The sequence below is a fragment of the Panonychus citri genome, unplaced genomic scaffold (assembly GCF_014898815.1).
Source record: "Panonychus citri isolate SS breed McGregor unplaced genomic scaffold, ASM1489881v1 Contig00134, whole genome shotgun sequence".
In the NCBI taxonomy this organism is placed as follows: Eukaryota; Metazoa; Arthropoda; class Arachnida; order Trombidiformes; family Tetranychidae; genus Panonychus; species Panonychus citri.
Window position 1 is genome coordinate 23,524 of NW_026515539.1, and position 19,645 is coordinate 43,168.

General features: G+C 35.4%; 5 protein-coding genes across 7 annotated transcripts; 1 reads left to right on the forward strand and 4 right to left on the reverse strand.

The window, feature by feature from the left end:
* The first annotated feature begins 443 nt into the window (after positions 1 to 443).
* Positions 444 to 1,840, forward strand: LOC128391300 (replication termination factor 2-like). Of its 2 annotated transcripts, none has more exons than XM_053351157.1 (2): positions 444 to 607; positions 763 to 1,840. In XM_053351157.1, exon 2 carries the CDS (start codon positions 765 to 767, stop codon positions 1,626 to 1,628), a length of 864 nt encoding a protein of 287 aa, XP_053207132.1. In that variant the 5' UTR covers positions 444 to 607; positions 763 to 764; the 3' UTR covers positions 1,629 to 1,840. The 2 variants fall into 2 exon arrangements, with proteins under 2 accessions (XP_053207132.1, XP_053207131.1); XM_053351156.1 differs by having other exon boundaries at positions 445 to 607; positions 760 to 1,840.
* Positions 1,687 to 6,515, reverse strand: LOC128391299 (CYFIP-related Rac1 interactor B-like). Its single transcript, XM_053351155.1, has 6 exons — positions 5,614 to 6,515; positions 4,833 to 4,954; positions 4,214 to 4,319; positions 3,305 to 3,743; positions 2,852 to 3,049; positions 1,687 to 2,680 (listed from the first exon to the last, which is right to left on the reverse strand). Exons 1-6 carry the CDS (start codon positions 5,681 to 5,683, stop codon positions 2,617 to 2,619), a joined length of 999 nt encoding a protein of 332 aa, XP_053207130.1. The 5' UTR covers positions 5,684 to 6,515; the 3' UTR covers positions 1,687 to 2,616.
* A 906-nt stretch (positions 6,516 to 7,421) lies between these two features.
* LOC128391298 (protein transport protein Sec23A-like) lies at positions 7,422 to 10,271 on the reverse strand. The gene has a single exon (XM_053351154.1). It carries the CDS (start codon positions 10,066 to 10,068, stop codon positions 7,723 to 7,725), a length of 2,346 nt encoding a protein of 781 aa, XP_053207129.1. The 5' UTR covers positions 10,069 to 10,271; the 3' UTR covers positions 7,422 to 7,722.
* Positions 10,272 to 10,382: 111 nt separating this feature from the next.
* On the reverse strand, positions 10,383 to 13,345 carry LOC128391301 (B9 domain-containing protein 1-like). 2 transcript variants are annotated; one of them, XM_053351158.1, is made up of 3 exons: positions 12,102 to 12,527; positions 11,888 to 11,933; positions 10,383 to 11,218 (listed from the first exon to the last, which is right to left on the reverse strand). In XM_053351158.1, the coding sequence occupies exon 3, from the start codon at positions 11,173 to 11,175 to the stop codon at positions 10,498 to 10,500; it is 678 nt and encodes a 225-aa protein (XP_053207133.1). In that variant the 5' UTR covers positions 11,176 to 11,218; positions 11,888 to 11,933; positions 12,102 to 12,527; the 3' UTR covers positions 10,383 to 10,497. The 2 variants fall into 2 exon arrangements, with proteins under 2 accessions (XP_053207133.1, XP_053207135.1); XM_053351160.1 differs by having other exon boundaries at positions 11,080 to 11,218; positions 11,755 to 11,933; positions 12,102 to 13,345.
* Positions 13,346 to 13,479: 134 nt separating this feature from the next.
* LOC128391297 (vitellogenin-5-like) lies at positions 13,480 to 19,489 on the reverse strand. Its single transcript, XM_053351153.1, has 4 exons — positions 19,330 to 19,489; positions 15,667 to 19,218; positions 14,683 to 15,588; positions 13,480 to 14,618 (listed from the first exon to the last, which is right to left on the reverse strand). The coding sequence occupies exons 1-4, from the start codon at positions 19,403 to 19,405 to the stop codon at positions 13,597 to 13,599; spliced, it is 5,556 nt and encodes a 1,851-aa protein (XP_053207128.1). The 5' UTR covers positions 19,406 to 19,489; the 3' UTR covers positions 13,480 to 13,596.
* Positions 19,490 to 19,645: the final 156 nt, after the last annotated feature.

Genomic DNA, 19,645 nt, shown 5'->3' on the forward strand with positions numbered 1-19,645 from the left:
TGGAGAGAAAATGATAAGGTCGTTGTTCGAGGTAAGGTTCTAATCTCGAATTTGTATCTGGATGGTGATATTTTTATTCTTTCCTTTTAATTGTTGGTCCAAAAAAATATTTTTCTCTCTTAATTGCTCAGACATATTCTCATTTGGTTATTAATAACTCTTTTTTTCTTCTGATTGTTGGTGATAATTGTTAATGATGATTAACTAAAATTAAATGATTCCATTTTCGTCCATCATCTTGTACATTTACTTTTCATCATCCATTTGCAATTCCAAGTTTTTATATGATTGTTTTACTTTGATTTACATTTTTATCATCAACCAACCAATATTATTAATATTTGACCTTTTAATTGTTGACTTGATTGTTTCGATTAATTGGAAAATTTTGATTAGTCTTTTTAGTTGAACAATTGAACAATAGATGGCGCTTTTTTTGGGCCAGCTGATTTTCTAAAGAAAATGTTTTCATTGTTTGTTTATAATTTTCATTGAATTTGTTAATTGTAATCAATTTTTAATCGTTATTGATTGGTGCTTGTTTTAATACAATCTAGAGATAATCTTTGTGCAACTATTGGTGATTGGGCTTGACCGTTATAATCAAGTAAGTTTCTGTTATTCGTTTTGTAAAAAGCTGATAATTTACCGATTGGATGTTTTTGTTGTGTATTTGGTTATCTTTTTGATTAGATTGATTGTTTTTTAATTTTCTCTTCTTCTTTTTTCTTTGCTGATTTGCGTGGATTTAATTGATAGTAGCCATGGGATGTGATGGAGGAACTATTCCAAAACGGGATGAGTTGGTTAAAAAGAAACAAAAACCAGAAGAGAAGGATAAACAAGCCGACACTGCGGCAAAGTGGAATTACTGTACAATCAGTTGTCAACAATTACGAAAGCCGATTGTCTCGTGTCCTTTAGGATTTCTTTATAATAAAGAAGCGATAATTCGTTATCTTCTTGATAAAGAGACAAAAAATGAAACAGTTTCTCATATTCGTGGTCTCAAGGATGTTAAAGAATTAAATCTTACCGAAAAACCAGGTTTCGTTGAAAAGGCCGTTGAAAGTGGACTTTATATCCAAGAATCACAATACATTTGCCCTGTTACTACATTAGAAATGAATGGAAAATATAAATTCTGTTACCTTCAAGCTTGTGGATGTGTCATTTCCGAAAGAGCCTTGAAAGAGGTAAAATCAGAGACATGTCACAAATGTGGAAAACCTTTCACCGAGGAAGATATAATTATCATCAATGGTACCGATGCCGAAATTGCGTCAGCTCGAATCAAAATGGAAGAGAAAAGATTAAAAGAAAAATCGGAGAAAAAAGGAAAGAAAAGAAAAGCGGTCGCTATCGAAGAAGAAGGTGAAAGTTCAAAGTTCTCCGTGGAAAAGTCAATAGCCGATGGTCAAGCAAGTGGTGCAGGAGTGAAAAGTATCAAATCGAAACCGGATATGACCAAAACTAAACCATCAACATCCGCAATTCTGTCAGGAAAAATCAAAGATGATTATTCAGTTGCTAAAGATGAGACTGCAAGTGAAGCTTACAAATCATTATTCACTTCACATCCATCGGCTAAAAATAAGCCAAAAATCCCGATGTACAATTGTAGTTAATTCAATTAATTGAATTTACTATTAAATGTAAATAATCAAAAATTGTACACACAAAATATTGACACTTGCTGATTGAATATCTTTTAATTAACTTGCAAATTGATAATTGTGACTCTTTTTCTCTCTAATCAAACCTGTATCATTTCAAACGTAATCACAAATTGTAATATAAAACTAATCTAATAACAAAAGTCAATAATTACAATTATCAATGACACATGGTAATCAAATCTACAATTAAGGCAAAAAAAACATACAAACAGAAATGATTGCAGATCAATTAATTCTGACATTTCCCTCCAAAGGTCCAAAAAGTAATTCAAGTTAATTGTTATCAAGAAAAAGCGAATAGTATTTCAATTAGAAATCCAATGTTTGAATAATTAAGTAATTCCAATTTTGTTTGTTCCATCAACGTAAAAATCAGCCCACAATCCAAATTGATGTAAATTGTTGAACGTTTCATGTTGATAACTTTATGGATTCCACTTTGGTTTAAAGGATCAACATGAGTGATAAAATATTTTTATATTTATAATTAAAGCTAAATATATCAACAGGCAAATATATATCGATGAGTATAAATTGTTAATCAAAGTGAAATTTAACTTTGACAAGTCAATCAGTTAAGGAGTTTAGAATATTATATCATTTAAAACATATGACAAATCTAAAATGAAAAATAACAATTTAACTGATTCCTTTTGAAATAAGTAAAACGATTACGATGATGAATAATTAGATTGAGGAGAAAACGAAACCCCGAAGGTTTTTTGTTACACTCATGCCATTAATCATTATCATTAATATATATAAATATGAATCTTTTTTTTTGCCTTGGAAAACAGGTTGGCACATTTTCTCTGGGCGGTTGGACAAGCCAAAATGGAGGAGAGGGTGGATTTAGCATTCACATGGTGTGACAGATGAAAATGATATATCCCTTTTGACTTGATCTTTTCTGGGCCCAAAGTAATTAGCATGTAAATTAAACCAGTAGAGCTTTAATTTGCTTGGGAGTATTTTCATCGTTCAGATGCTTCGTGGTGTACCTGTTGTTGAACATTGGAAAAAGGAAAACATTATTAACAATTAGATTAATTAACAGATTAACTGATTAAAAAGGTAAAACTAAAGTACATAAAACTTTTTGTTTTCTGACTCTCTTTTTCTCATCATGTGATTAATTGTTGATGACAATTGACTCTCTTTTTGTTTTGTACCTTAAGGCGTTTAGTAAACCTTCAACTACATTTGATGGTTGATCTCGTAACACTTTGATGGTTCCTTTAATATCAATGGGTGAAGATTTTGAGAAAGCACCAGACGGATGAACATGATCGTAAAGTATTATCACTCCAACCATAACTCGTAATACGAATAGGATTGTATCGCCATTTTGGAAACGTGAGCAAAATTCACTGGGAAAGAGAGAGGAAAGTTGAAGAGAAATAAAAATAGAATTAAGTAAATTGATATTATAAAGTATTAGACAGAAGAGTTAGCGTGAGTATATTATATTTTGTTTCAAGTAAATGATGAAAATTTGCGGAAGAGATTAAGTGATTCTTAGTTTTTTTTTAAATAGGCTTAAGAGAGATAATTTAAATTGTCATTTCAACTTTTCTCACTTTGGTAGTAGAAAAAAAAAGTTTACCTGGAGACATTCAACTTACGGATTTTCAATCATTCGTTGGCAAACTTTAGCCATGGTACTAAGGGTTTCCGTTGTATTGTCCATGGGAACATTTTTATTACTAATAACGTAATTTGAGGTGACATCGGAAAGTACTTTTAACATCGGTGTTGCATTAGCGTAAAAGAGAGACATTCGATTGGCCAATTCTTTTGATAGATCATGGTGATATTGTCGATAGGTTAAAGTGCCCGGTGTAAGGTTACAATCCATTGGTAAACTTATACGGGAAGTGGTTCGACGATAATAACTGAAATCATTTTGTATCGATGGATTGGACATTTTAAGATCGTCAAATTTTAGGACAAAATCAAGAATTTCGGCAAATTGTTTAACCAGCGCTTGTTGAGTTTCCAAATGATGTTGAGGTGTCATTGGTCCACTAGTTAAGGCTCTCAATAGTTTAGGAATGACCGATTCTAAGAAGCAAAAAAGAAAACAAATAAATCATAATTAATATTCGTATCCAATATGTTAAATATTCAACAATCAAATAAATTTAAATCATAGAAGCAGAAAAAAAATAAGAGACCAATTTTTTAGTAAATTTTTGGTGCATTTTTAACCGGAAGGTAAAACTTTCTGTTCCCGGAAACCACAAGCAAACACACACTGGAAAGTATTCATCTTGCCGGATGTGCAATCACATTGAATGTAAATTAATGTTTAAAATAGTTAAATTTTTGGTCCAATTTAAAATTAATAAATCAAATTGAAAAATCATCGAAATTGTTGTATAATTAATCTTTTAAAAGTAAAGAGGATCAACAAGAATTAATGATTCGAATAGTTGATTTGTAATAATCTTTGCATGATTAACTTAATGAGAAGATAAATTGAGTAGAAAATTTTATCGATTTTCGTGCAAAAGGGATTAAATTGTTTTTACCTAAATGGACTGAGAAAAGGTAGAAATCTTTCAGCTTATCGACCAATGGAGTTACCGTTTGCCAAGCTTTCATTTGGATTAAGTCGTTCTGTGGATTAGCAATAGCCTAAGAATTTATATATTAATACATAAGTGGAAAGAAAAAGAAGAGATAAAAAAGAGAGAAAAAAGTAATCGAGATTAATGATAATTTTTAAAGAGAGTAAAATTAATAGTAGAGAAAGAGAGAGAAAAACAAAGAGATATATTTATATATTTCTATTAGTAAATGATGATAATCTTTATGAGAAGGAAATAGGAAGACAAGATTCAGGATGACATATTCCCGGTTTTGTGGTTATTCAGTTAAAAAAAACACCAACAAAAAATTTTGAGGCACTGATACCATGAGAAGGGCAAGAACACAGTCAATCAATGTGACAGTGTGAAGGCGAGGATAAAGTAGCGCACTTTTTTTCTTCTTCATGATAATGATGATGTTTTTTTTCTGGTTGAAATGAATATTCAAAAGAATCTTTTTCTTCAATTCCTAACATGAGATTAATTGAGCTGGTGGGTTATTATTGTTGCTTTTGGTTGGTGGTAGTGTTCAGGGTGAGAAAGAAACTAATCATGTTACCTCTCTGATCTCGTTACTGGCGCCTTTATATGTTTGAAGTTGATGAAGTAAATCGGATGCTTTGATTAAGACCATTTCAACTTCTTGGAAAATCTGTTTCTCCGATTCACTTGGTTGAGCATCTGTTTAATGGAAGAGAGAATTTTAAGAAAAGAGAATAGAATTAAAGGTTATGTAGGAATGATGAGAAAAGGAAGATGAAGAAATAAATACAGAATAAGGTGAATTTAGGAGATAATGAAACAAGTAAATTCTGTGTTACTCTTGTTTAGGAAGTAAATAAAATTACAACTAATGGGAAAACACTTAAAAACATTGTCGATAAGTAGAGTTGATTTTATGGTCATCAGTGGACAAGAAGAGAGAGAGAGAGAGAGAGGTTGAAATTGAGAGTCCATAAAAAATTGACCGGAAAGATAAGCAACCAGGTCTAAGTATTGGAAATGTTGATGTGATACATCAATGACAGAGACGATTGACAAGACAATTAAGACTTTATTACTTGTGTGTTCTTAAGATTATATATCAGCTTTTTAGTTTATTGTGTTGTGTGAGTTGAGATGATGATGGTAATAAGGGAAACACGAGACATACATTGTGTTGGTGGGTTAATGAGATATATTTATGGGGGTGAATGAGAAAAAGAAGATGATACAGAAGGGAATATTTAAAAGAATGGAAAGGAATCACGCAAAGAGAGAGAGAGAGAGAGAAAGAAAAGAGAATAGAATAGAATAGAAAAATGGAAATAAAATGAGAGAGAAAAAGACAGAGAACTTACTTTCAAAGTCAACAAATACATCATATTTTGGAGGTTCATCTCTTGATAATAATCTCAATAGATTACCCATGATGATGATGATAGAAAATGATTCAGTTAATAGTAGCAGAAAGAGAGCTTTTGTAATTGAACAGCACACACAAGGATAATGTTGATTTAGAGATGAATTTTTTTTCCAAAAGTAAAATGTTTCAAGTGATGAAAATGAAGTTACAAGCAAACGAGAATAGAATTTAGTTTGGTAGAAAAGAATAGAAAAACATTGTAAACACTGGAAATCAAAACACCCAACGGAGAAATAAACACTTCTAATAAACGATTAAAGAAGAAATTAGAAACCAAAACAATCAGCTCTTTAATCAAACAAACTGATTTAGAAATTACATTGATTGTAGAGAGAGAGAGAGAGAAAAAAACAAGAAGAGATTAACAAGTGAATTAAACAACAAGAGAAGAACAAAATTAACAGTAAAAAAAAAGATTTTCAACCAAATCGTTGCCGATGGAAAATCAGTTAAGAACAAGAATAGAATGTAAATTAATTGACACAATTAAATAGAGAATCAGTAATGATTAATGTTGACAATTAACGTTTAGAATCAATAATTAAGTCAACATGTTGGAACAAAAGGAAACACTTGATTGTGAGAGAGAAAAAGAGAAATAAATTGTTCATCTTTTTTTTTCTTCTAATGGATTAGCTCCGCCTTCGAGGTGTCGCCAGTTTCACTCAACAGATGAAAAAGTAAAAACATTTGTAACATTTTCTCATTGTGATTGTAATTAATTAATTTAGTTATCTAACAATTAGTGATTCTATATTATAATTGTGTCTTTTAAAGGAGATGTTGTTTACTCACTGCAAGTTTACATGATGATGATTGTCTTTCACTTTTATTAATCAACAAACGAATGAAAATGTAAGACAAATGGAGAAGAGAACAAAAATTTATTCTATTCTATTTTTTGATACAAATGGTTAACTTGATGTTCTTTCCGTTTTTTTCTTTTAATTGTTTTGTTCATCAATTTTGTTTATAATTAGAGTTTAATTTGTTTAGAAAAAAAAATTCTATTCTTATTTTCTTGATTTGATTCTACTTTTTGTATTTTCTTTTAATTGTGTTTTCTTTTTTTTTCTCTTTTACCTTTTTTTTTCTCCTTTAGATAAAATACTTTCCTTTGTTGCTATGGGTCAAGTGTGATTGGTTCTCCTCCATTTAATTGTGATGGTCACTTAATTGTTGTTTGTGTCCGATTTTTTTTTCTTTTGGGTTTTCTTTTCTTAAATTCTTTTCATTACATTTCATCTGAAATTTGCAACTAGCAACATGTGAATATCTAAACAAATGTATAAATGGATCATCATCATCAGGAATTATGTTAACCTTGTTGATTGTTTACATATATTAATATATAATTTCCTGAATGAATCACAATTGATTTAATTTGGTGTTATTACAATTTAGATTAGTGATATGAGTTTATTCACATTAGCAAAAAAAAAATATTAACTCAACTACGTTCATGTTGCAACAAAACATCAAGATGATCAATAACCATGGAGATTGATGAGATTAGTTTGATTATCCTGTTAATCAAATTATGCTTCTTACTGTTAACATGTATTCATATCAGGTGATGATTAACCAACTTGCTATTTGTGATCTGATTGTTATTTTGTGAAGTGATTACCAGAAAATCTGATTACAGGAATAGTCACACACTCAATTCCAATTTTTCTCCGAAGAGAGAAAGAAAATGATATTAATACCGATTAATTAATAATCAGAAAAAAAAGTCAACAATTCTGATGGCGAAAAAAGAATTTCCATTTTAATTGTTTTCTTCATAAATTTTAAACCAAGATAACTTAATTTACTTTTATAATCTTTCCGTTGATAATGAATATATAATTAAAGAGAAATTGATTGAAATATATTGATTTTGAATTCGTTTCATACGATTTTTCTTATAATCTCTTTTCTCTCTCTCTCTCTCTCATTTTCCTCTCTCTCTCTTTCCTTTCTCTCTCTCACTGGATATTTGTTTTCACTTCTTTTTCTGTAATAATAAATTCTAAAATTGATCTAGAAAATTAGTTAATTATTATGTTGCACTTGAGCTTACAGCCAATTTCTTCAAGTGATCCATAAATGTTTGCAAGGAAACATCATCAGTTAAAACGGGAGCGGTGGTCGACTGGTCACCATAATAGCCGATGGTTGTATTATGGGTTAATGATGGATTAACTTTGGATAAAAGGAAACGAGCCTGAGATGAATTTTGATCACAGGGGATGTAACGTGGTAAAGGAAATCGGTTTAACATTAATTCATTAGCATCATTTACTGGAGCCTCAAGAAGCATTTTAAACGATTCATAACCAGCCTGTTCTTGGTAACCGGCTTTCCTCCATTCGGCTATCGATTGACCTCGGAAGATGACAATATGAAAGAAAGTGTCCATCAAGAGTATCCGGTCAGGTTGGATGGAGCTTGTGTCCAATAAGACGGCATGAGGAGGCTCATAAAATGAATAAGATACCAGGGTGGGTTGGATCATGATTAGTGAGTTGATACAATCTTCACGGAGAAGAGCGTGCCGATAGAAGGAAGTTTCATCGGGAGAATTGTTGAAAACTTGAATAAACTGTGATCGACGAAGGTGAAACATAAACTGAGGGAACATGCTGAAGTTGGGTGCAAGTTGGAATGATTCGGGAGCATCTTTCCTAAAATCACCGAAACGCTGACAGAGTCTAATTAAATTACGATCTAACCAGCGTAACACATCGGGACCATTTGATTCGGCTTCGGCTCGGTGACAGGCAAGACGAGCAAGTAAAACACAAGCAGATTCTTGATCAAAGGCATAATCTTGAGAGCTCAAATTACGGGAAACGGTAGTGACACGGACATGTTGAAATCCATCGGAACCCTGATATTGAGTAATGAATTGAATGTAACCCCGTTGAGAGGTTTGAGCGGCTGTGGCTTGGTTTTGTGAGACAATATCAAAATAGAAGGCAGTTGACACGGTTGGTGTTAGCGAACAAAATTTCCATTGAGCTGTACCACCAATACCAATTTCGGTATCACTTACGTATTGATTACGAATACCGCTTGATATACATGGACCAATTGCACCGGAAACCTTTAATTCCCTTGAAGTTTTAACCTCAAGAACAGCGTTAAAGGCCATCTTTAGATTTTGATTGCTATCCTTGTTGAAAATTCTTTGGAAGGAAGTTTTAAAAAGACTCGAATCAAATGAATCACCTAGAATTATATGACCTCCTGTCATATTAGAACAATGTTTCATTTCATGGATTCCCGTTTGATCGAGGGCACAAGCATGAATATCAATTGTATGTCCATTATTTGCACTTCGAGTTGCTAAGCCTTGATAATGTTTAATCGCTTTCTTCATGAATTTAGCTCGATCACTTTCAATATCATGATGAGATCTAATTGTATTCTTGTGATCATCATCGATTATCATACCAGGACCAATGGTACAAGGACCATTGATGAATAACATTATCCGTGCACCACAATTAGGATATGTAACCTCCAATAGGCTAACAGCTATTGAAAGAGCCGATCCAGTGGCTCTTAATGGCCGTTTACCTTGAGGTGTGGGCCAAGGATCTTTGTTCAATTGATCTAGGATATCGGTTAATATGGCTCCACACTCGGAGATTGGTTGTAAAAATTTTGACGTATTATTTTTGGGTAAAGCTGCAGCATGATGAGGATTCCCATGATGACCCATCGCTCCAGCTTGTGGTTGACCAGTTGGACCAGTTGGCCGATTGGCAGCCGAGATACCAAGCCATTCTTGAATCTGTTTAGCGGTGTAATCCTTACCACCTTGGAAGACAAATGATTTAGCGCAAGATGAATTGAGCTCCCAAAGACTGATTATCCTTCCGAAAGTGATTAGACCAACCAAAGCATTTTGAGGTAACAGAGAGAAAGATGTTTGAATACTTGATTTAAGTGAATAAAGCTCTTCCTCATCAAGACAAGTATCAACCACAAATAAGAAAATGGGACCGGTACCAATTGGACCTCTTGTAATCGTATAATCTATTGTACTAAACTGAGTTTCAGCAAGTTGAGTCAAATCTTGAATATTATTATAAGAGGTTGGAAAAGGATTTCGATTAAAACAGAAACCACAAATCCAAATTCTCGCTCGATTATCGACTTGACAGTGAGGATTAAGGATGGCACGACAATTTTGCCGGGTACATAAAACAGGCTCATAGGTTATTGGTGGTATGGGTCGGGTGGTCGACTCTTTTAACGGGGTAAACAGGCAACCCAATGGTAGAACAATTTTGGTCGCTTCAACCTTTGATTGTGGCCAAAGGTTCCAATTAAAGCGAACACCATCAACATCCTCCGCTGATTCAATAAACTCTTGAAATCCATTTGGATTTGCCATAATTTCTTAGCCGATTAAAGAAACAAGCCAACACCTAAAACCGGAACAATTAACTAGATAAACAATCAATTTCTATTAAGGTTAACACATCCAAATAGAAATCAAAGACCAAACGATTAAACCAAACAATCAACAAATTTCATCAACAATCAAACAATTTGCTGTAAATTCAATTGCTGAGTTGTCAATTGAACAACAAGGTGATCGCAAGGGACCATCTCCAAATTACAATGAATTCTGTTGCTATTGGCAACCGAAAGTTGATCATTTTTTTATTGATTAACTTTTTTTTTATTATTGTTGGTTCTTAATCAATCTGATTGATAGTGAAAATTGTTATATTAATAGGACGATGATTTTGTAGAGTTTTTCTTTTACAAAATATAAGATTTTGAAATAGGTTGGGAGAAAATCTCTATGTTGTGAGTGTTAATTACAATCGAAGATGAAACTTTGAAATTGTCCTTTTTTTACTGAAGATCCATTCTTGAAATTAGCATAAGGTTCAATTCTTGCTCTTGGATTTTTTATCTTCCAATTAACTGATTGTCTTGTATCTCCAATAGGAACATTAATTGAGCCACAACCATTGATTCCTGAGATTACAGTTAGCTCTTTAGCATGAGTTCGCCAATTGTTGTGTCTTAAGATCATGATCAAGGAATAGCGAATACGAGGTAATAAATGGATACATGATGAGAGAATAATTTGATAAATTGATTGATCACAAAGTGAACCATGGATAAGACGACGAGTTATTGAGAAGATCCTTTCTCCACCAGCGACATGCCAAAGTTGAAGGTTAATTATTGTCTTTCCAATAGATAAATGTTGAAAATTTGGAGTGAAAATACCAACACCAATTAGTCTAACCTTTGTATCGACAATCAGATCAATTTGATGAATTTCTTGAGGACATGAAGTAACCATAATCATTTTAGAAGATTTGAATCTTTCTAAACTAAATCCCAAAGATGCCCGAGGATTAATTGGAAAAGGAATTGATGGTTTTGGATTATCTAAGAGCCAACTAAGTATCAACTCGTATTCGCTTTGTAAAAGGGCGAGTCCACTTCGATTTATGGTCACCAATTCGGGTACTTTCATCAAGGTAAATCGAATCAACTTGAAAACGGGTCCAAGAAGTAACCTAAAAGAGTACATACAAAGAAGAGTATTAGTTGATTGACATTTTTCATTGACCCATTGAAAGAGAGCAGTAAATAAAGTCCATTCAGTGATTCTTAAAGTGTCACGAGAAACAATCCAACTTAAAAGACGAGAGTCACACTTATAAAGAGAAGGTTTTAAAATTGCTGAGATACCAAATTGATCGATAGTTGATAAACAATGTTCGCGAACAATATAAAGTTGAGGAAATGAATCAATATCTGAGTCGCTAATTTTAACAAATTGAGTTAAATAGTCAAGAGCAGTTCTAAATTGTATCCGAAAAATAATAAAACGATAAGTAACATCAGCTAAACCTGTGAGTCCCCATCGAGCTGATAACATTAGTGTCTCAATACAATGATCAGATTTAATATCCAATCGACCTTGATAAAAGTATCTCAATAAAGTGACCACTGTCTCTCTATGAAATGGACCAATGTGAAAGATTGAAGATGATGATGGTTGATTTGGAGACAGAATATTAGCAAAATAAGGTGATCGTGACATTAATACCTCTCGGTGACAAATGAATCCAAGTAAAGATGAAGATTGTGGTCCCTCTATTGTTAGTACTTGATTGAAATTTATACCTCAGTAAATGTAATTTCAATTGATGGAAGGTCAATAAATGAAGAATCAAAATTACCCGGTAAAGTAAAATCCATTTGGAGGAAAAGAGAAAACCAATTTTTCTGTCATAAAACAACAAAAAAAGAACAAATAAATAAACAAATCAAGAATTTTATAAGATGAACAACTTCTAGATTAGATTATCAACAATTAGAATGAAAGTTAATTGTTAACAATTAACCATCGAATCTTATCTTTCATTTCTAAACAACATTCTCAAAACTGTTTACCTTTTTGTTGACAACATTAATCAAGTAACAAGACCAAACAGAAATGGAACATAATTGACATAATTCATTCTAATCAATTTTTCATCTCTCATGTAACACAAAGACAATGAACAAACGAACATAATTAAAATCAATTTAATTCCAAAATTAATCACCAATGAAGATAAATAATCAAATTAATTGAAAAGATGAATGAAAATTTCACTAGAAGCAAATCATTTGTTACAAATGAATGGAACTTGAATGAAAAGGAAAATAATTTTTTTTTTTTTCGCGCGAATCTTAAAGAAAAGATTTTGACAAAAAATCGTCAACATAATCGAGCGAAGTGAAAAACAAAGATCGTCCAGTGTATTTCTAATCTTTATAGGAAATTGTAACAGTGGATTAATTGTGATCAGAGTGATTGTTACAATTAACTTAATCACTTGTATCGGTAACCATATTTTTGAAAATCTTTGCAAATGACATCAAATTCAATTTTAATTACTCCTTTGGTGTTCACTTTAATTACTCCTCGATCCTCTGATTGTCCAACGATTTTACTATCGATAAATTCTGATTGTTTACCAAATATCCAAGAAGAGAATGAATTGAATAACGATGACGATTGAGGAACGAAAGCTGGAATTTCTCGTTGATGATGACCTGGAATCGGTGGTATATGAATCGATCCATAACCAAGAACAACATCATTTCCAAATGAATCATATCCATAAACTGATAAAACGATCAACGGCCATTTAAATGGATTCGATGATCTAAAGGTAACATCAATCGATAAATTCCAAATGGACATTGATCGTGAATCTCGAGTTTTGATCGACACTTGAGAACAACTCTCTTCATTACCATTGATTATCATCCAATCTTCACCATAAAGGAAACAATATTTACAATAAATGTTATCTTTTCCAGGGAAATGACCACTGACCACTTGTCCTTTCACCGAAATCAGAAAGTTAGCTGAGGTCATTTCCATCGCTTCTCGAGCCAAGTCTCTTTTTGATTCCTTTTTCACTTTATCTCCAGTTTCCTCCATGATTAACAATCAACAATCTGAATAAATTGTCTCAATAAATCAACCGATCAAATCTACTAAAGAAACAATCTAATCACTATAACTTGAATTCTCTTTGATTATTTTCTGTTTTCTTTTCCAAAATTCGGTTACCAAGGTGAAAATAAATTCTAAAAGTAAACAGATAAATCGAATCACCATCGAAACAATCACGAAGTTAAAAGTTTATTAGATCAATCGAATAGTTCAAACTCGATGAACTATTGTCCGGTCGCTATTGGTGATCTATCAGAATTGAGAAAATGGTTTTGTTCAAAAATCGTTGTCCTAATCGAGCGAATTGATTGTGAGAGAGAATTTTTTTTTCTTTATGTGAATTTAATTGTTTTGTGTATATTATTATACTCGAAAATTACATTATTGTGATTTAGCAAAGAAAATTAGAGAGAATTAGAGAAAAGAGGGAGAGATGATTTAAATGCCTCGGATTGAAGAATCTCTTCTGTAACAAACGATTGGTGCCTTGTAAGACCAGGTTGAGGTTGATTGGTATTGAGCGACCTCGTCGATAACTCGTTCTTCAGAATCTACGACCCATTGGTGGAAGACTGGGTGCATTTGTGGGAAACATACAAGTGGAACGGTAATTTCGTGAGTGGCCTCAGCATCCTCACCATTCAAACAGGTTGGAACAACGTATTTAGAGAAACAGTTTTCTCCATTTTGTTTAACAATAAGGGTTTTTCGAATGGGTAAATAGAAATCACCATTTCGAGTATCGAAATCGAGATGACCGATCTTTGATTCGAGAGTTTCTCGTTCAAGTCTCATGTTGTTGTTTGAGAAAATAGTGTCACTGTTGTAAACTCGTCGTTGGTTCTTGTATTGTTCTGGGTTGTTTTTTCGTGAGGTAACAGTTGGAACAAGATTGCAGGTTGGTGGGACAGTTGGTGGAGTATTGTGACATTCACCGAGTGAGTATGAGTTTTGGAAATCTTCGATAACTTCGTAGATACAGTTTTGGGGTCCTTGGAGCTCCATGTGTGCTTCTTGGTCTTGGTTACCGCAGAGACCACAAGTCTTACCCATGTAAAGTGGTGAGGTGACAACCTTGACCAATTGACCATCGGTAACAACTCGAACGTGTTCTTGTGGAAGTTCAACAACGAGGTAAGCATTTTGGACGAAGATTCGAACAGCCAAAATTTCAAGTTGTCGGTTAAGAATGTGTGATTGTCCTGGCTTAACGGTCTTTTGTTCACCGTTAATTTCAATGATAGCTTGGTATTTGTCGATTGATTTAACAAGGATAACTTGTTTTCCAACGATAACCTTAACTAATCGGTTCTTTGGTTCAATTTCTTGAACGGTAACAGCGAATCGTCGAGCGGGTGAACAGTCCATTGACAAAAGGTATTCACACTTGGTTGATGGCTTTTCGAAGGTGACATTGTCAAAGGTTCGAATGTGGTTAACCATTAAACCGCAAGTTTGATCTAAAGGGAAGAGAATCAAGATTAGAATTTATATTCGAAACCTCGTTCTGATTGATCTATTTACCTTTTGGAAGAACTGAAGCCTTTTGGAAGAAAATTGGGTGGAATCCAGCGAATCGTTGGATTGGGTAGAAAAGTTTGTACCAAATGGAAGTTTCATGTGGAGTTCGGATATCAAAGTTGACAACAGGTCGACCGTTGAAAGCGTTTGAGTGTTTGAGCTCGAAGGTGATCTTTCCGTCAACATTTTTCTCAGCGTATGAGGCAATGGTTGACCAGGGTCGCCAGTATGAGTTAAGGTGAAGCTTAGCTACTTGGTAGAAAAGGTTGGTTGAGTTGACCAATTTTTCGTTAAGGTTTGACTTGAATTCAACGGTACCAGTGACCTTGTTGAAGTATGATTGCTCGTGAGCGACAAGTTGGCAAGCGTAGCTCATGAAAGTCTTTTGCTTGATATCCTTTGAACATTGTTCGTGATACCATGATTTGGCCTTCATTTGTTCACCGACAACTTGGTCGTCAACAGTTCGGTGTAAGAAACCATTGATGAAGATGGTTCGGTCTTCGTGGGCAAGAGTTTCGAAAGATTCACCCCAGGTAAGGTTAGCGATGTACTTTCCGATGAATTTGTTCAATTGGGGAACTTCCCATTTGAGTTCAGTTGGGAGAGCAGGTCGAGCGATGTTAGCTTCGATTTGGAAAACTCGTGGTAAACCATAATAAGAGCCTTCAGGTCGCTCAAGGGTTGAAACGTATTTGACCCAGTAGGTTTGGTAGTCGAGGGATTGGATGAGGTAAAGAGTAGCGTTGTAGTGGGTACCGTCTTCTTGGGAAAGAGTTCGGAATGACCAGTTAATGGCTCGGGTAAGAGTTGGAGTCTTTCGGTTAAGCAAAACACCAGGGTAGTTGTAGACCATTTCTTCGGCGATCTTTCGGATCTCCTCCTTGGTGATTCGGAGTGATCGAGTTTCTGGTAATTTGAAAAGAAAAAGAATTAAATTGTTGTTAAATTTTTCTCTCTCTCTTTCTTGCTTTGATATTCTCTTACCTTGTCGGCCGAGTTTCTTGAGCATTGATCGTTCGTGGACCATGTGGTGGTTTTCAGAGTGTTTAAGTTCCTTGTAATCACCGGCGAAAGCGAAGTTGTAGTCGAATGAACCGGCAACTCCAGCTGATGGGTTTTGTTTGTTGGCTCGGAGAGTTAAAGCGGCATCGAAGTTGAATTCGTTCATCTCAGCGTATTTCTCGAGGATCCAGGTTGGGAAGCCCTTGGTTGGGATCTTCTCAACGTTAAGGAACCAGGGTCGTTCAGTTCGGAAAGAAAGTTCAATGTCCATGCCCAATTCTCGTGATGGGAGTCGTGGGTTGGTCTTGAAGGCTGGGACATGTGATTCGATGAGAACCTTCTTGGTGATTGGACTTTCGTTGGCGGGGAGACCAATGTAGTTACCAGCAAGGAAAGCTCGGTTAGTGTTGGAAGTGTGCAAGACTTTAGTGTCAAGGGTTGGCTCAACTGAGTAGGTCAAAACTCGGGTAGCGGCCTCGAAGTTGAATGAAACCTTAACGGGAACGTGGACATTGAACTTCTTGAGTGAGTAAGCACCAAAGTTTTTCTTGATTCCTTGTTGGAAAGCAGAGACGGACATTGATGAAGTGTAGTAAAGTTGGGGAACAAGAGTAGCTTCAACTGAGACTGACTTCAAGGTTGGAGTATCGGGTTTGATGGTGGCCTCTTCGAGTCGAAGAGCAACAATGTTTGGTCGTTGTTTTGAGACGACAATGGGTAAACCGAGGTCACTTGGGACAACATGAACGTAGCCTGATGGCATGGTGAATCGAACCCAATTGTATTCAGTTCGGGCGTTAACTTGACCGACGAAGTTTCGAACAACATGGTTGAATTGTTTGTAAGCAGCTTCGATGGTGTGTTTGTCCAAAGTGAAGAGGGAAGTTTGTTCGAACAATTTGAAGAAAAGTTTAACCTTAGCTTCTTCTTCAGCTCGCTCGGTGATACCAAGAGTCTTGAAGATTTCATCGATTGGTTTTTCACCTTGAACCTTACCGGACTTTGAGAGAGTGGCCATGAACCATTCAGGGCTGAAGATTTGTTCAATCTTGGCGAGGAGAAGGGGTTCAAGTCCCTTTTGTTGGTAAGCGATGGTCAACCATGAGTTGGTCAATGATTTCCAGTGGGAACCGAGTGAAAGGTAACCGTGTCGTGGGATGAATGACATGTTGTTGGCGACATATTGTCCGTTCAAGAAGAAACCAGTTGATTTTTCTTCACTGTACCATTCGTTGTATGAAGCTCGTGAGTAAACACCGTCGAAGTTGTAAACTGGGAGGGTTGGGATGATTTCTCGAGCAGCAGCGGCAAGAGGAAGGTGACAAGCTTGGGTAAGGTTGGCAGTCTCCTCAAGGACTGATCGGACCATTGAGATGACTTGTCGGTTGGTCTCATCTCGAGTGACTTCAGCAACAGCGTGAAGTTCATGGGGCTTTGGACCAGCGGCCATGAAGACGGTGAAAGCAGCAAGTCGAAGCTCGTATGATTCATACTTGTTTTGGAAAACTGGAAGGACAATTGATCGTAAAAGTTTTGGTGAAACGGGAACCATGTGGTGGAGAGAGTAGATGATTGATGATCGGAGGAAGATACAATCGGAAGCGGATGAACCGTTAACGTATTGGATACATTCAGTATTTTTGATGGCACCAGTGATGTATGGGGTGAGTTCCTTAAGAGCCAAGTATTGACCTGAGTGGGCAAGAGCTTGAGCTAAGGCAACTTTTCCTTTAACATCTTCAACTTGTTGGAGTTGGTTGACAAGTTCTCGAATGTATTGGTCGGCATCTTGTTTGGTACATTTCTCTTCGGCTTCTGGGTAATCGATTTGTGAGTCTGAGCCAAGATTTCGTGAGGAAACCTTTTGGTTGGCCTTAACGTATCGGGTCTCAAGTGATTCATCGATCTCGTTTGATTCAGTGTTAACCTCAAATTGACAAGCCTTTGAGATGAGTTTACCGTAGGTAACAGCGAAAGCTGAAAGTTTGTCGTAATCTTTGTTTTCGACGGCCTTTGAGATTTGCTCTTTCATGATGGCAAGAAGAGTTCGTGATGGAGCGTATGTGTTTCGTGGGATGGTTTCAACGAATCGTCGTTCTTCATAGGCTGAGAGTGACTTTTCAGCGAGAACCATTTGGAACCATTCAGCGGTAGCCTTGGTACCAACGTGAGCCAAAGCGTCGAGTAAAAGTTGTCGGACAACTGAGTGTTCGGTGTTGGTGAATCGTTCCTTGTCTTCAATTCGGGCTTCGTCATCGTAAATTTGTTTGATGTCTCGGGCTGAAAGGTGAGCCAAGTTTTGGACAACTTGAACCATGTACCAGGCGGCCTTGGATTGAGCTTCGTTTGAGGCACCTTCCATAACAGTCTTGGCAACTTGGTTTAAGAGATCGACAGTTGGACCAACAAGGTTTTCAGATGATTTTGGGACCAAAATGTTGTAAACTGGGATAACGTGGCTTGGGTAAACTTGAGCATCCATACCCTTGTATGGGAAAAGAGTGAAGGTCAACTCGTTAACTCGGATAACGGATTCCTCTGGGATGAGGGGAATGTTTCGTTGGATTTGCTCAGAGACAAATACGATTGAGTGTTGAGTGTAGACAACGAACTTGGTACCATGGTTGTCAACGATGATCTTACCCTTACCTAAGGCTTCAGAAATGATTGGGCTTTCAGAGTCTAAGGTAACGTTGTATCGGATGGTTGAGTATTGGTCAACTGGTTGAGTTTCCTTTGGATCACATGAACATGAGGTTTCAGTTTCATCGGGAATTGGAAGATGTTTGTTCAAATCGTCCATCTTAATGTGGGTTGAAGCAGCAAATCGTTTGCAGTATTCAACGCAACCATTTCGATCCCAATTGTGTGAAGCGAATGATGGTTCATAGACACAGTTGTCAAAGTTTCGGGTCTTGATGACGGTAAAGTGGAATTTATCAGCACCAGGAAGAGCATCTCGAACTTTGGTTGGATCAGCGGCTTGAACGATTTGGTAGTTGGTTTCACATTCACCCTTGATGGTTGATTCATGGACACCGAAACTGGTTAAACCATTAGAAAGTTGCATATCCTTGAGAAGACCAGATTGATCGACATCATTGGCACTTCGTCGAGCGTTTTTACCAACAATGTTCAATTGGAGCAAATCAATGATTGACTTCTTGATGTTAACTGACCAAGGGGCATCAGATTTTTGTACCTCAATCCATTCAAAGGATTCGGTATCCTCATTGAAAGTAAATTGAACGGGAAGAGCTAAAACATCACGAACTTTTTGTTTAAGATCGTCTTTGATGAAAGTTGCCTTCTCGACAGCGTTTACCTCCTCGAGTAAATGACCCAAGACAATGTTGGTCAATTCCATCTTGATGATGGTCTTTCCATTGTCACCTGATCGTGAGGATTTGATGATGGACAATTCAACAGTTGAGTTCAATTGATGACCAGAGTAAAGGCTTGAGCCTGATTCAGGTAATCCGGTTAAAACGTGGCCACTGTAATCATATTTGTAAATTTGATCAACTTTAAATCCTATGGAAAAGGAAGAGAGAGAAAAAAAGAGAAAATCGAATTAGAACTTTTTCATTTTCGAATTGAATTTCATTCAATAATATTCACTAGTATATTGATCATGATACTTACGAATTGGTTGAGGTTGAATTTCACCAGCGAAAGCTGAGACTACGAAGAGTCCGAGAACAAAAAGAGCGATCTTCATGTTCGATATTTTTTTTTCTCTCCGATGTAATCGTTTCGATCCAAGGAGAAGACTGATTTTGATGGAACTCAATCAATCAGTTTATATACATTTTCTTTCCTCTAATCTAATTAACTGATCGATAATCTTAATTGCTGTAATGATCGGTATTTGATTGTATTGTACAAGTTCAAGTTGATTCTAGTTAATTAGTTGGTCAGCAATTTTTTCATTTCTTTTCATTATCTCTCATCTTTAATT

Excerpts from the sequence above, each read along its gene's own strand:
- LOC128391298 (XM_053351154.1), bottom strand. The coding sequence starts at position 10,068 with ATGGCAAATCCAAATGGATTTCAAGAGTTTATTGAATCAGCGGAGGAT.
- LOC128391299 (XM_053351155.1), bottom strand. The coding sequence starts at position 5,683 with ATGGGTAATCTATTGAGATTATTATCAAGAGATGAACCTCCAAAATAT. Across the intron at positions 4,955-5,613 it reads TGTATTTGTTGACTTTGAAA|ATGCTCAACCAAGTGAATCG; the intron begins GTAAGTTCTCTG and ends TCCATTAAACAG. Across the intron at positions 3,744-4,213 it reads CCTTTTCTCAGTCCATTTAG|AATCGGTCATTCCTAAACTA; the intron begins GTAAAAACAATT and ends TTTGCTTCTTAG.
- LOC128391297 (XM_053351153.1), bottom strand. The coding sequence starts at position 19,405 with ATGAAGATCGCTCTTTTTGTTCTCGGACTCTTCGTAGTCTCAGCTTTC. Across the intron at positions 15,589-15,666 it reads CAAGAAACTCGGCCGACAAG|AAACTCGATCACTCCGAATC; the intron begins GTAAGAGAATAT and ends TCAAATTACCAG. Across the intron at positions 14,619-14,682 it reads GGCTTCAGTTCTTCCAAAAG|ATCAAACTTGCGGTTTAATG; the intron begins GTAAATAGATCA and ends TCTTCCCTTTAG.
- LOC128391300 (XM_053351157.1), top strand. The coding sequence starts at position 765 with ATGGGATGTGATGGAGGAACTATTCCAAAACGGGATGAGTTGGTTAAA.
- LOC128391301 (XM_053351158.1), bottom strand. The coding sequence starts at position 11,175 with ATGAAAGTACCCGAATTGGTGACCATAAATCGAAGTGGACTCGCCCTT.